This window comes from Hippocampus bargibanti, linkage group LG19, assembly GCF_051943395.1.
Source record: "Hippocampus bargibanti isolate YZ-2025 linkage group LG19, ASM5194339v1, whole genome shotgun sequence".
Lineage (NCBI taxonomy): Eukaryota > Metazoa > Chordata > Actinopteri > Syngnathiformes > Syngnathidae > Hippocampus > Hippocampus bargibanti.
The window spans coordinates 8,397,453-8,412,299 of NC_142752.1; the positions used below are offsets into that span (position 1 = coordinate 8,397,453).

General features: G+C 41.8%; 2 protein-coding genes across 2 annotated transcripts; both read right to left on the reverse strand.

The window, feature by feature from the left end:
* Window positions 1-32: 32 nt before the first annotated feature.
* trmt6 (tRNA methyltransferase 6 non-catalytic subunit) lies at window positions 33-5,211 on the reverse strand. Its single transcript, XM_089022196.1, has 12 exons — window positions 4,954-5,211; window positions 4,561-4,694; window positions 4,307-4,416; window positions 4,026-4,117; window positions 3,811-3,894; window positions 3,597-3,721; window positions 3,062-3,238; window positions 2,042-2,178; window positions 1,890-1,975; window positions 1,505-1,607; window positions 504-590; window positions 33-417 (listed from the first exon to the last, which is right to left on the reverse strand). Exons 1-12 carry the CDS (start codon window positions 5,058-5,060, stop codon window positions 238-240), a joined length of 1,422 nt encoding a protein of 473 aa, XP_088878322.1. The 5' UTR covers window positions 5,061-5,211; the 3' UTR covers window positions 33-237.
* A 297-nt stretch (window positions 5,212-5,508) lies between these two features.
* fermt1 (FERM domain containing kindlin 1) lies at window positions 5,509-12,928 on the reverse strand. The gene is made up of 15 exons (XM_089022377.1): window positions 12,846-12,928; window positions 11,510-11,664; window positions 10,784-10,881; window positions 10,142-10,277; window positions 9,734-10,055; window positions 9,550-9,652; window positions 8,882-8,989; window positions 8,652-8,783; window positions 8,456-8,505; window positions 8,115-8,239; window positions 7,930-8,036; window positions 6,703-6,927; window positions 6,409-6,533; window positions 6,196-6,337; window positions 5,509-5,953 (listed from the first exon to the last, which is right to left on the reverse strand). Exons 2-15 carry the CDS (start codon window positions 11,658-11,660, stop codon window positions 5,780-5,782), a joined length of 1,998 nt encoding a protein of 665 aa, XP_088878503.1. The 5' UTR covers window positions 11,661-11,664; window positions 12,846-12,928; the 3' UTR covers window positions 5,509-5,779.
* Between the last annotated feature and the right edge of the window lie 1,919 nt (window positions 12,929-14,847).

Consider the following 14,847-nt stretch of genomic DNA (forward strand, 5'->3'; position numbering starts at 1 on the left):
GTCCCTGTTTGCATTAATTAAAACGCATTAAATTCTGCATCAGAATGTTTTAATTTTGTGAAGATTCAGTCATGAGGTTACAAAAAAATAACAATTCCTGGATAAAAAAAAAATTAGACCCAAATGGCAAAGCTTGGGTTTTTTAGGCTTTTTCTTGCTTAACTGCCAAGAAGAATTTGCAATGTACCAAATCAGACATTTCCGCCGCTTCTGTTGCCGAGAAGGCCTTTAAGCCCTTCAGCTTTCTGTCACTTTTTGTTTTTTTGCTACTGGCTCTTCTGTCAGTTTTTGTTTTTTCGGCGTCGGCTCCTCTGAGTTAGCCTGGCGCGAACTGTCTCGTTCCACGGTGATACCCGAGAGAAGGTAACCTCCACCGCCGCTCATCAACAGCATGGGATGCGTCCTGTTAGGCAACACCTGAGGGGGGAAAACACAAGTCAGGGCACGTTACATATATATACGACGAGGACCTAAAGGGAAGACTCGATGGGACAGGATGTAACCTGATAATGCCGCAGCCATGTGTCGGAAAGGCGAAGGTTGACCGTGCCGCCTTGCTCCTTCAGTTTGGTGAAACACTCGACGAGCGGCTGCAGAAAAGATGGCCGACTAAACGTTTTAATATTGAATTGCTTCGATGTTTGCTCCTTTTGAATTTCCTCAAAATATAAAGACACATTTTACTAGTGTATTTTCCTCATTTTTCACGTCGACCCTGCAGTAATAAGACCCGTCTTAAAGGACAACCGACGTCTCCGGAGTTGTGTCCATAATTTGTAAAATGGCTTCAAATGACTTCTACTGAGCGTGTTTTACAAAGATTCCACCGCATATAGCTATATTGTACGTTTGAAGACTCGCGCTGAATATTCCGGAAGTCTTGTTTTTGAGTTGGTGACGAGCCCGAACGTGACGTCACTGAAGGAACGCCCCTGACCGAAAAAAAAAAGGACACATTGTAGCAGTCCTTCCATCACGTCAATGCTTGTTTGGTCTGAAAACCTCGTGTTGCGCCAGAAGAGGGTGTCCTAGCTCCATATAAGGAATTTATCAGCCTGTGGAAACGCAATACACTGTCAATACACTCAATGTTGCCTCAAAATGGCACGGAATAAATTCTTTAATCGATTGCAAACATATATGCTTTCCTCTTCAGAACTATTTGAATCATATTCATAACTGGATGTGTAACAAGAAAGCATATTCTCCAAATCTGAAGCCATTGTTTTGATTCTCCAGCAATGCAAGACGTCTTGGCATGACGTCACGAACTGTGGGCGGGACTTTCTGAAAATGCCCAATCCGCAGCTCAATTTTTTGCAGATTTTGGACACTTTAAGTCATTTTTATTGGTGTTTTGCACCAATAAATATCATAATAAAATATCATAATGCGTGTTTTGGGTATTTTATATCCTATAAAACGTTTTTCTGAGGTCAGTTAGGAAACAAAAAAGTGATGTCGGTTGTCTTTTAAATAATAAACTACAATCGCACTTGCTTACCTCTTTATACTGCGAGTAGACCACAAAGGGCCTGGAGGGTGACAAGAACCTGAGCAGCCGCATCAGGACTGGACATGGGTGGAAGCGAGAGGCGATGACCAATCTGCGAGGACGCATAGCAAATAAAATTTCGTGCCGCCAATAAGTTATTGGAAATGTTGTCATTTTGCTCAATGCGAGAAGCTTGTGCTTTAGATCGGCTACAATACAGCCATTGCCATGAGGGAGAATCCATAAATGAACACCAGTGAGATGTTTCATCAATCATAAGGAGGAGAACACTATTCTGTTATCGCTTTGTCCACACCATCCCACAGGACATTCAATTTTTCATTTCTGAAAATCCATTTCAATCCATAACGTATCCTAGAAAAGCGACACGAACCCATCTGCGTTCATGCCCTCCAACTGGGCCGCTGCCGCTGCGAGCTTCTTACGCATCTCCTCTTTCTTCACACGCTTGAGCTGAGCCTGAAAACAGTTCAAACACGATGATCATCCATCAACCTGTCAATCACATCCGATTTTGTGTCATACCTTCGCATCTTTGTTTCGTTCGCGATCGTCGTCTGTGCGTGGTTCCCCGCTGGCGTTCGTCTCCATATTCTCGGACTCATCCAGGGTGTCCTCCATCTTGGGTTGCGGCTCAGCAGCCACGTCGGGGTGAGGTACCTCTGAAAAAGCAGTGTATCCACAGCATAATACACTTGTGAATAGAGAAACTACATTGTGGATCTTCCTTTCACCCTCATATTATGTTATGGGGTAAATTTGACCCGTTTCCATTTTTGTGTTGACAAAAGCACTGGATGTCCTTTCCGTTTCCTTTCTTCAAAACAGTTCTAAAATATCCCAATGAGATATAAAATATGTTGTCTCTCTTTTCATGTATGTTTATAACATCTCAGAAATAGTTGTTGCTGATGTCACTTATTATTTGACTGTGGATTTTTACATACCGGTAAAAATGACCCACAACACAATCAACATAATATGAGGGTTAACAAAGACTAAAAGCAGAAGTAAATGGATAGGAACTGCCAATTTTTTTTAATGGAGAAAAGGGTACCGTATTTTCCGGTGTATAAGGCGCACCCAAGGACCTTCATTTTCTTCCAAAGATGCCCCTGCGCCTTTTACGCAGGTGCGTCTTTTATCTAGGGTAATATTGAGGCACAACAGGTCTAATATCTACTGTCAGAAGCCACCGACTGCATTCGCCCTGTAGAAAAATAGTAGGTAATCCCAGCCTCTACTATAGCGCCTTATAATATGGTGCGCCTTATATTTGGAAAAACCTTTATATATTTATATAGTGTATTTGGAAAACTTTTTTTCATTCATGGAAGGTGCGCCTTATAGTCCGGTGCATCTTATATATGGGAAAAAAAATACACAATTCATTGGGGGTGCGCCTCATATTCCGGTGCGCCTTCTACACCGAAAAATACAGCAATTGAGTCAAAATATCTGCATCCAATACTATCTATAAATTCCTGTAGTGTAAATGGCTAACACGTGTAAATGGTCCTTGAACAAACTCGGAAGAATGTGTACCTTCCCCAGTACCGGGGTCCTTCAAGCTTGTGTCCAGCGTGCCTGCTAGCAAAGCATTCACGTGACAGATGGGAAAGTCATGCAGCGTGTCGTTGAAGTGAGCGGGGAAGCCAAAATTCTCCACTCCTGCACGGACCGGCGCGCTCCCCGGATACATTTGGATCACGGATCCATAGCCTGGACGGGAGGAAAATAAGATGGTGACATTCAGGTGACAATTTTGTATCTATCATACATTGATCGATGAGAAGGTTTCTTCAGCCGTCATCTGTACAAAAGTGAAGGTTTCGGACGTTTCGCCTCCTATCCAAGAGGCTTCGTTAGCGAACTAAAAGATCATACATTGGTTTATATGGATACATTATGGGTGAAAAAATGCAATTTCTGGAAATAATTTTCAAGGCATGACAAGTCAACGCTTTCAATTTACCCGTGTTTCCCTTCATGCTAATTAATATTTATTATGTCGGTTATGGCTTGCTGTGAAATGTTACTGAATGTTAAGTATGTGCCTCGGGATGAACAACAAACTCACCTCCCATTCTTTCCATGACAGCCCCCAGCACGAGGCCAGCGCACGTTTCAAACACCAACACTTTGCTGCCGGCGTGGATGTTGGCCAAGGTCAGCATCTGCGCTAACGTGTCATATCGCAAGTGACTGCATTACACACGCAGACACGCACAAACACATTATTCAAACCGTTGTGTTTCTGCAGGATGACAGCAAAAAAAATTATAATATTTTACCAAATTTTTCCTGGCTCTCGTCCGTGGTACATAAGCGCCATTATGCGGCAAGTCGGCTTAAGAATGGTTACCGTGGACTCATACCTGAAAAAAAAAACGTGAGATACCGCTCACGCACATACAATGATTGTATATAATCATAATAACAATAATAATAATAATAATAATAATAATAATAATAATAATAATAATAATAATAATAATATCTGGCTCACTTCTTTTTCTTCTTCTTAATATACTTGTCCTGGGCATATTCGGTCTTGTCCCTGAAGGTGGAGCTGTTATCTATGAGCTTCTGGATGATTTCCTGCAGCATAAATAAAACAACATAGTGAAAGAGATTATTTGCCTGCTTTATTCACTTTTATTACTGCTCAACAAAAGCAATCTGTCTAAAAATCAATAAGGCCCTAAAATATGGAGAAGGACTGACAATGGATGTCCGCTCTCTATCCCACAATGGCATGGTGCACGTCTTAAGAGTTTTCATCGTTACCTGACCCTTAAGGCCTTGCTCTTTGAGTGTCTCAATGTCATCCCGGGTCAGCTTCTGCGACTTGCCGTCGTCCACAATGTTACGGTTGTCCATGCCCGCCTCCTTTGTGTCTGTAGGAGAAAGTGTAGAGGTGACGCCGCCTTTTCAATTTGTACTCTCCAAACTGTCCTTCTTCAGACCAACTCTTTGCACTTCCAATGTTTACTTCACTATTTAAGTTCTGTATAACACTGGAAAACAACAAAAATACTTACCAGATGCAGCATTTGCCCCGTCTTTTGGTTGCACGGGCTGCAGCTGTCCTCCAGATACAATTTCAAAAGCAGTGTTGTACAGGTGCCCCACGGCGTTGTCCAGGAAGAACCACTGCTTCTCAAACATCATCTTCCTGTTGTCACAATATGGAGAAATAGCTTTTTTTCACAACTCGTTTATTATTATTATTATTATTATTATTATTATTATTATCATCATCATCAAACGAGTTCATTGTTTATACAAACAGGATGTTTTTCATTGTAAACCCCCAGATTGATAAAGCACCACTTCCAGTCCAGTTTGCATTTGCACACAAGATCGAAAACAAATCTTGTTGCGTTATCTTGACATCTGATCAAAACGGGACACGTTAAGCGTTTCATACTAACTTTTTCGACTGGATTTGCACAGCTTTGTAGACCTCGCCACGCTTCAGCATAACGTAGTCTCCTTCGTTGATCTTGTACGGGGAGTCGTCGTCCGCAGCGTCCGCCATGATCGGTAATAATAGACAAATTCCCGCTCAATCGAACAATCTGATTGACAAATGTCAAGGTTGTTGATGAAATGATGGTTGTTAATATCGCGCTGCAAACGTTGTCTTGCACTTTCAGTTTCAGGGTGACGGATAAACAGCATGGAGCTACTTCCGCGTTTTCGTCTTTGTTGGCGGTGATTGGCTCGAACCGACTCCAGCCAGCCAATAGCATGAGGATTCGCAATCGTAAATGCCGATTTCAGAATCATCGATGTAAATTTGTTTTTTTAATAACTCCCGGGAAAAACGTATATGTATCAATTGTGTCTCAATGGACTAAAATAAATTTGATATTTTTTTATACTAAGAAGTTAAAAATAACACATGAAGCCTGTTTTGCGCATTGCATATAGCTGGAAAAACACTGTCCAGATGCAGTTAAAGACAATAAGTATGCCACAAGAAGGTAGTAAAATCATAAAAAGCGATTTATTCTTACAAGTGTAGATTCATACAAAGTTTGAAACCAAAATTATTTACACAAACACCAGGTCTTGGCTTGACTGCAGATCAAAATGCTGAAAATGTGAACAAAAAGATAAATAATATTTTACTCTGGCGAGTTCTTGGATTACAATAGAAGAGGGTTTATCTTGGCAGGGATTGGCTTGTTTCATCAATAAGAGCATTACAGTGTTGTTCGCTGGCCCATTATTAAATTACAGTGTTGTCTCTGCTCATTCTTGACCCCCGGTCAGTTTGTGGAACAGTTCTTCATCTAGGGTCTCATTCTGGTCCTTGGATCGCGTTGAGAGGAAGATGTAGCCGCCGATGAACTCGTGCACTACTTTACAATCACAGCTCAGGCAGCAGAAGGCTATGGTAACATTCTGGTCGAATTCAATGGTTACCTGCAATTACGCACAGCAAAGCATTGCTTCTTGAGGCTCTTTTTGTGGGTTCACTCATGATAGACACAACTATCAGATTTAATGCGATTGAGTGAAACAGTGTTGGAGCGTATAATTTTTTATTATTGAAACTTTATTTGCGTTTGATACAACATTTCTGCAAGAAGTTCTACTTTGAGGATGCTTAAACCAAAATAAAAGGCTATCGGCGTGTTTCCCATTTTTTTTTGGTCAAAACTCACCTGTCTTATTTCCCAATTGACGTTCCACTGCTTCATGTTGGCAAACCTCCACGTCGTGACGGGCAGGCAGGTGGACATGTCGAGACGGATCAGGCGATTATACGAGATGCCCAGGATTTCTTCTTTCTTGCAACCTTTGAATCTGATTCATGAAATTGGACTTCTTGAATTATTTCTCATGAATGAAACACTTTTTTTTACCTTACACAGTACCTGACGATGTAGTAGTTGATGCCAAACTCCGGGAGAGACTGCCAGGCCTGGATGAAGCGCATTTTGGCATCCATGAGGGACAGGCGCGCTATGTTCTGATGGGCCTCTAGAATACGTGCCGTAAGCTTGAAACAAGAACATTCAATGGCGACCAGTGATGGAAAGTCAGTGGTTATATTTACATTTTCGTTCGTAAAATATACATTTCTTCTAAATTTGACACATCATAGAGGTTTAGACTACTTGCTTAACCAGAGTGTTTTTTTGCTTAGTGTGAATACTATCCGCCCCAACCTGCTTTGTCTTGTGCTTCTTGGCATAGCGTGGCGACACAAAACATTCGGCGTTCATCTCCATGGCGTCCAAGTCGGGAGCAGCTTGGCCCGGAGGGGGCGCCAAGCTCTTCATCTGCAAGAAGGACTGGATGCTCCGCACCTCTGACTTATATGAGCTGTATGCCATGGTTTTGCCTTTGGAGGCAAGGATGCATGCCGCCTTCCACTTGGCGTATTGATTCTCCTGCGGGACCACAAATACTACAGTTCAAAACAAAGAAGTCCAAGATAGCGCCCGAGTAGGCAGACGTCAGTCAGTGCTCTAACGACTCTTGCTTTTTTGTTGCTTTTGTGTTGTTGTTTTTTTTTGTCACTTTGAGTTGTTGTGGGGCGTGTGGAATAGATACCGATTGTTTTTCAGCATTTTTGGCCACGCCATTCAGCAAGGAGGAGACTCTGCTGAGCAGTTGCGCCCGGCAGCACGGATGTGCCAGCACTGTTTTTGATTGGGAGGAATGTCAGTGCCATTTGACTGTCATCGCTTGACAGCTCTGAGGCGATTGTGCTTTTTTTGCGCCTATAATGAGCAGCATTTTCACAGCCCCGCTTTGTTCAGCGGAAAGGTCGGTGCTGTTGGAGAGTCTGCGGCTGCGTATGTGGAACTGTTACATGCACATTCGACCATGACGTCTTTGATCCACTGGTGAAAAGGACGATTTGATCCTCTCCTCTTTCATTTAGAACTGCTTCATACAACAAGGAGGCTGCAGAAAGGTTTTAAGATTGAAGGACTGCCTGTGTCATTTGTGTTGTGTCACTACCGATCCATGCTCACCAAATCCAGCAGACATTTAAACAGCTTCTTCCCCCAAGCCATTAACTCTTTGAACAGTAGCCCAAATGGAACTGTGTAGTGCCTCTTCGCAATTTTTGATGATGGTACTAGTGTAGCGTGTTCAACCGGAAACAAATTCCTTGTGTGTTCTACATACTTGGCAATAAAAAATATTCAGATTCTGATTCTGATTATTTGTTATTTTTTGTTGTTTTGACTTCAAGATGGCGGCGCGAGAGTACAGCAGCTCTGTACTTTGTTTTCTACTTCTTCCTTTCCTTTCCTCTTCCTTTCATCACTTTGCTGCTGTGAAATGTAAAATTCTCCACTGTGAGACTAAGAAAGGCTAATGCAATCCAATCCAGATACCACATCTACTTGATGTGCGCGGTATGCAGCAAAATAGCTTACGTGGTCACACCGGATGTACACTTCATTCATCCCGTCCGCCACCGGCAAAAGGAGCTTGATGCCGAATTTCTTGTCCGTGACGTTGACGTCAGGGACGATTTCACAGCCTGGGGATAACACGGTGATGAAAGTTCAAGCAAATCTTCTGGTATTTGTTAAGATGAACCCTTGAAATCACACAATACCTCGTAAGTGAAACTGCTCTATGGGTTCTCCCACGGCAGCTTCCTTGTTCTTGTAGTAGGAGATGGTGGTGTCCTTAAATACAAACCAGTACTCTTTGTAAGGCCTCAGTGTTAGTCTTTTTGGTCTGAGTTGAAAGAAAGTTGTTTTCACAGTGATTAATTTATTTTACACCCATGTTCAAAAAGTCAAATCTCTTCTCTTTTTTCAATTGTGACGTTTAAACCATTGTTATTTTTGCACTTGTATGGCCATTACAAAGAAGCCATTTCTGTCATTGATGAATAGTGGCGGATTTTTGACAGTGGTAACAGAGTTAAGACAATAAGAAGTAGATTTTTACCTCAAAAGGCGCAGATAATCTGCCAGCTCTGGAATGTCTGTAATGTCTTCCTAGAGGTTGGAACAAACAACTGTCGATGATCGTATATCATAGCCAAGTTCAGACATGCGATCAACAGAGGCCCACGAGTAGAAGCACCCCATTGTTTTTTTTCCTGTAGAAGCCCCCAAATACTTTTTTTCTGAAATATATTCACCAGAATTCTGTCTGAGACGCCACCTTCCAGCGTCACTTCCAGGTTGGAGAGGGCGGCTTCCACTTCATCAATTTCCTGCTCGTTGGAGTGGTCCACTGGATCAGTGGACATGGTCAGTTTACAGATGTGATACTGTCAAGACAAGATGGAAGCCGAAGTCAATTTTAAAGGGGAAACAATACATATTCCATTTTGATGTGCAATGATGTGTGTCATGTTATTATATTCACCTGTAGCGACGCAAACATGAGCATCTCCTCCTCGGTGCAGTCGATATCCTCAAGCAGAATGGCCCAGCGAGCCTGCTCGTAGAGCTGCGTTATCCTCACGGCATCGTACTGAAATGCAATGTGTGGCTGTCAGAAATGTTTGTTCGGACACTGTGAAGAAAGGCTTGAACACAGGAAGATTTTCTTTTACTGCCAGCAGGGGACACAGCCCAACCTCTGCAGCCTTCTGCCAAGCTATTTATTGAGAGTATATGCCCATTTCAATGATACATTAGTAAAACACAGTCTTCTTGATTTGAATACCACGCCCCTGAACATCCCGTGTTACAAGCACCAATATCCATAAACCAACAGAACAAAGACATTTAATGGGTTCCATGAATTGTGAATGATTTTACCAAGTGCTAAATTCTGCCCACGGCCAGATCTCCTACCTGAGGATGACAGTTTAACAGGCTGTGTCTGTACACCTCAGATTGACCCCAGATGTTCTATGCTTCCATTGTGGGCCTTGTGTTCGCCCAACTAAGCATACAACAGCATAGAACTTCTATATGATAACTTCTATTCTGTCTATTCTCTATCACTGGCTTTATAGTAATCATCAGCCCAATAAACAATGATGTGACTTAGTGTCTTTCACTCCGAATCTATTGCATGCAACTTACTTTGGGATTGAGGTCAAAGAAAACATTGTACTTGAAACGCAGCAGCAACTTGTCGTTGTCTTGAACGTCCTGCTCCATTAGTGAGCGCGAAGAGTCCAGCCACCTGTCAATTACATGTCAAGTAGTTCAAAATGAATACTAGCAAAGGAAAGACTGTATGTAGTGTGAGAGTGACATCTTCTACCCGCCGTTTCTGATGGCTTTGTCCTCCAGGGATAAAGACTGGTAGAGCTTGGCCAGCTCGTCAGGTGGCAAGTTGGGCTGGCAATCGGCGAGGGGGTTTTCACCAAACCACAGGCTGGTGGCCGACACGGGCATCCCGTTCTCTGGGTCGTAGGTGGCTGTCATGTTCTTGCTGTACATTGGACCTGAGCCCCCTGGCCCACCGCTGACTAAATCAATGTCCCAGATATCCTCCAGTGGAGAGTGTTTCCCCCTTTTTTTCTTCTTCTTGGATTGATCATCCGGAGGCTGGAGCAGGGAGAGTTCCTCAGATCGCCGGATGTCTGACAACAAAGAGAAGAAGGAGGCTGATTTAAGACGATTAAAGTTACATTTTGAAAAAAAAATCATGAGAGCGGAATACACTCACTGAGGATTTGACAGATCTCTGCCACAGCCTTGAAGACCACGCAGGAGAAGCTGACGGTCATTTGAATGGTTTTCATATTGGGGAGCTGCAAGAGCAGGCTTTTGTGTTGCGGCGTGTAGCGCAGGTCAGCATCAGCCTATGTGGCCGGAAAAACGTAAAAAAATTTGGTCTCGCAAAAACCGTAGATTGTTTTTGTCCGTGAGAAAAGTGTAGGTTTGGAGTGTACCTTTGAAGTTATGAAGGAAATGTATCAGAAAACCTTTATTTGTCCCACAATGGGGAAACATTGTGGCTTGTACAGTACAGACATCCCCTACTTACGAACATTCAAGTTACGAACAACGGTAAATACAGACATTTTTGCGGGCATGTCGAAAAATGTTCCGACAGAGATGCATGAAGTTAGATTTTGTTAGTGTTTATTTTTCAGTATAAACCGCTTATGTATACAAGCCTTAAACGTATAACTACTTATAAAAATCTTAAACATACTTATATAAGCCTTAAAAATACTACTACCATACCAAATACCTCACTGAAGCAACTTACAAACAAATTCACCTTACGAACGACTGTTCGGAATGTATCTCGATCGTAAGCTGGGGAGCGTCTGTACTTACAATTTTCTGCTATTTTCCCCACCTGAATTCCATACTTGTCCAAGGTCCAGTGGGTTTTAAGCAGCCAGCATTTCCTTTGCTCCCACCACAGGGCATGATCTGACCAATCCTGGGGAGCCTCTGCACATAAAAAAACATCACGCAGGTAAGCTATAAAAACACTGTCAAGTGGATGGAGAGACTTGTTTCTAAATGCATTATAAAATGACGTAAGATAACAGCACCCAACAAATGTTGACTTTTTGTTAGAAGGAGAAACATATACAGTATATTTTTTATATAATATAATAATATAGTATATTTTTATATTCCTTCCGGTTTGAGTGAATGCTGGCACGTGTGGCTGCCGCTGCTCACCCGCAGAAAAAAATGTCCTCTGACTGTAAAGTGTCCTTGAGAGTTTTAAAAGGCGGTTATAAATGGAATGGATTATTATTATTATTATTATTATTATTATTATTATTATTATTATTATTATTATTATTATTATAAACACCAAATGAAAATATATAAAAAAATATATTCAAAAACCCTGTCTTCTAGATGAAATAGACCTTTTTTTTTCAACCAAGTTGACAAGGCCGCGTGTGATCTGATTAAATTGCAACTGAACTTTGTGCCCTGGGGCAACATGAGCCATTGTGATTCAAGACAATGGCACTTGAGTGTGAAGCAATGCGAGCCAAATAAAGGTGCGGCCTGGCAAACAGCACCAAAGTTTTTACGGTCAGCGGCATCTGACACCTACTGATCTTCTCCACCAGTTTCAGCATGAGACCTCCGATGTGCAGGTCACCCTTCACGCGCAGTTTGAAGCGCATTGACTCATCACCGTCTTTTTGGTCTACGTGCACCTGCAACTCCCATGACGTCTCCCCATACTCCGCAGGAGTGATCATTACTCTATTTATTCAAATGAGAGAGAAATATGTATAAAAAGAGTTATACAATTGAAAACTGGCAATACAATGATACACAAATATTCATTCATACAAAACCAAATAAAATATGGCAGGATACAAAGCAAAAGTGGAATATGGCGTGAGGCAAAAAACTAAATAGATATATAGATAGTAGAATGAAATTAGATAGAATGAAAGTAAATGCAGTACGGCGAGATGTCATAACTTTACATACCCGACTAGAATGAAATGCCTGCTTAAGAGAATTAGATTAAACTATGTAGTTTTTATTTTGTGGAAATATTGGGCAATAGATAAGACAAAATATTCTGATATTTCTCAATTTCCTGTGACAGCATCATTATTAATTTGGCTGCCAGTGCGTAAATATTAAAACATGGAAGCCACAAAGAACAGGAAAAAGAACAACGTTTACCCGCAAATGACCATTTAATATTATAAGTGTGGGATAAAAGGCTTGAGAAGGGAAAGGTAACAAAGGGAGACAAGAAAAGGAGGAGGAAGAGGAGGATCAGGGAGGGTTTCACTGTGGAATGCATGACGAGCAGGGACATGACTGTGCTGCCCTGAGCACCAATCTGCAGCTTAGAAGTCAGGAAAATGCGAGAAAATGTATCACACTCAAAATAGTTTATTTTCCAATTTGTATTGATCTGTCCAGTTAACCATGAGGCCGATTTAGTAAAAACAATGTACACTTGGTTTAATTGTGAGTTTGCATCACCATTGATCATAAAGTTGAGATCTTATTTTATTTGCGCATATATATATATTAAAAAAAAAATCAAAAAGCACATAGTAGGCATATTCCCCAAACACAGGTGGGGTTGCATACAAAGTAAGGGCATGTTAAAGGAAATGTGTCAATTGTTTTTTTAGAAGCTTTGGTTTACACAGAGAAGAATAAAGAAAAGAAGAAAAAGAAGGAAATGAAGAAGCAGAGGAAGAAGAAGAAGAAAAAGAGGAAGAAGAAGAAGCAAAAGCACATTGATGGTGACAATAACAGTCTTTTCTTTCAGTTGTGGACAAAGAAAACGGTAAATTAATCATTAAGCTCTATTTGTACATACCCACGCAAGAACAAAAATGAGTTCGACGCAATATAATCACCTTTTCCCAATTAAAACGCTTTATGACTCGACACAGTTTGAAAAGCCTTACCTGGATTTGGCAATTAGAGGCGCTCCAGGTGGAGTTCTCCTGATAAATAGTGAAGGAAGACGTGGAGATCCTTTCAGACAGAAGCTCCGCCTCTTCTCACCAGGTGCGTGACGTACACGGAAGCGGTCGGCCTCGCTTTGCTCGTCCTCCTGGTGCAACAAACCGAGGCATGTTTTCCCAACAAACGTCATTTTTAAGGTTTCAAAAACGCAGAAACGCCTCTTTAAGTTGTCGAAAAACTTACTGCAAGGTTGTGCGTATGGTTACATTCAATTAGACGGTGAACTAATTTCTCTCGAAATTCTCATCGAATTCACCCAGAGAAAATGGGTGCATTGAATATACCAGATGCTATTTCTTTCTTTTTATATTCATGGAATTAGTTATGCTACCTGCTACCTTGACACCCTAAGCACGCTTCAAACTCAATATCCGAGATGTATTGGGGCAGTTAACCAATGCTTGGTTTGGGCGACGTCACATTGTCATGAATATATTTGAAGCTCGACTGACCAAATTCCACCCATTGCTAAATTATTCGGACAATAACATTTTATGTCACATTTGTCTCCCCTAATAAGTGACACCTGAATAACACAACCATTCACTACACCAAACAAAGCATCCAGTATAAGCACTGAGTACCCAATCACAATCACAAAAATTGTATGAATGACAGTCTTTTTATTAATGTTTTAAATTGTATGTGTCTTGTTACTTCAAGGATCTTGTTGATATGTTGAAGTACAAATTACAAATTCATTAAACACCCCTCACATTGCCAAGTCATTTGACAAATTTCCACATCAAAACACATTTTACAGTTTATTTTTCCAAATGACATACCTGTTCAAGCCACACGGCGACGCCAAATCACCGTGTTAAAGTAGATCCCATACCCAGTACGTAATTGGAGGACTTGAGGAACCGTATAAAGTTCTGTTGTCCCCGAAAGGAAGAAAACAGGGGCTTAGGTTTGCGTCTTAGTGTAACACCACCCTGGTTTTAGAGGCTTTAGTTTGCAGAGCATATCCATTCAAAGTGAACAATCCCAGGAGGATTATTAAGCATTTATGGGGTGGGGAGGCGGGGCAAAACCTTTGTGTCACGGCTAAGATAGAACTGGCGGTCCAAGCTGAACATCTCTTGTTAAGCGCAATGTGAAAATGCCTCTACTCCACAAGCGCCACCTGCGTTTTCTTTATACACTTTTCTGGACGATGCAATATTATATGTGACAGTTTCAATTTTCTTTATGCATTTATCTCCTCTTGGATAATATTTGCACCTAAGTGAATACAGGAGGCTCTTGCATGGATGCATTCAGTATGACAGTACAGCATATATAACTACTCAGTTGGTGGTAGTTTCATCGTAGAGGAACCAATCGCCCTGTGATACTCCACAGTCTCCATATAGCTGCAGCACTCCACACCCAAAACAAACACGGTGCTGAGTGTGTCATGTCGGTACATGAGATCATTGCGGTGGGCTTGTGTGAGAGGAAATGTAAATTGTGGAGAGGTGAACAAAAAAACAAACTCCTTAGGTTTGGGAAAGGATGGAAAATAAGCAGTCACATCGAGTCCCTGAGACACCTGCAGTGAGTGGCAGAAAAGGATGAATATTGATGATAAAGTGGGCTTTTTGAGGCTAAATAAATTAAATGGAAAGCGGGCGGGAAACAACATCTGTGGGGGCCTTCTTTTGCCGACTTTCCGTGTTTACGGAAAGGGAAAACCTCCCGGTGACCTGGGAACACGCTTACCCAATTAGCAGCCTCGCCTATGGATCAAATGGAAGTGAAAACATTCGCTGCCGTGACGGAGACGCATCACAATGACCCATTCATGCTGCCGAGGCTCGTGTTTTGGGGAAGATTTGAAGGGGGTGGAGGGTGTTGCTAGTGCTGCGGGGTTCTTCCAGAGACTTAGTGGGGCGGTGGGGATAGACATGAGGGAGTCATGAATGTAACAAGGAACTACCTCACCGTTAGCTTTGA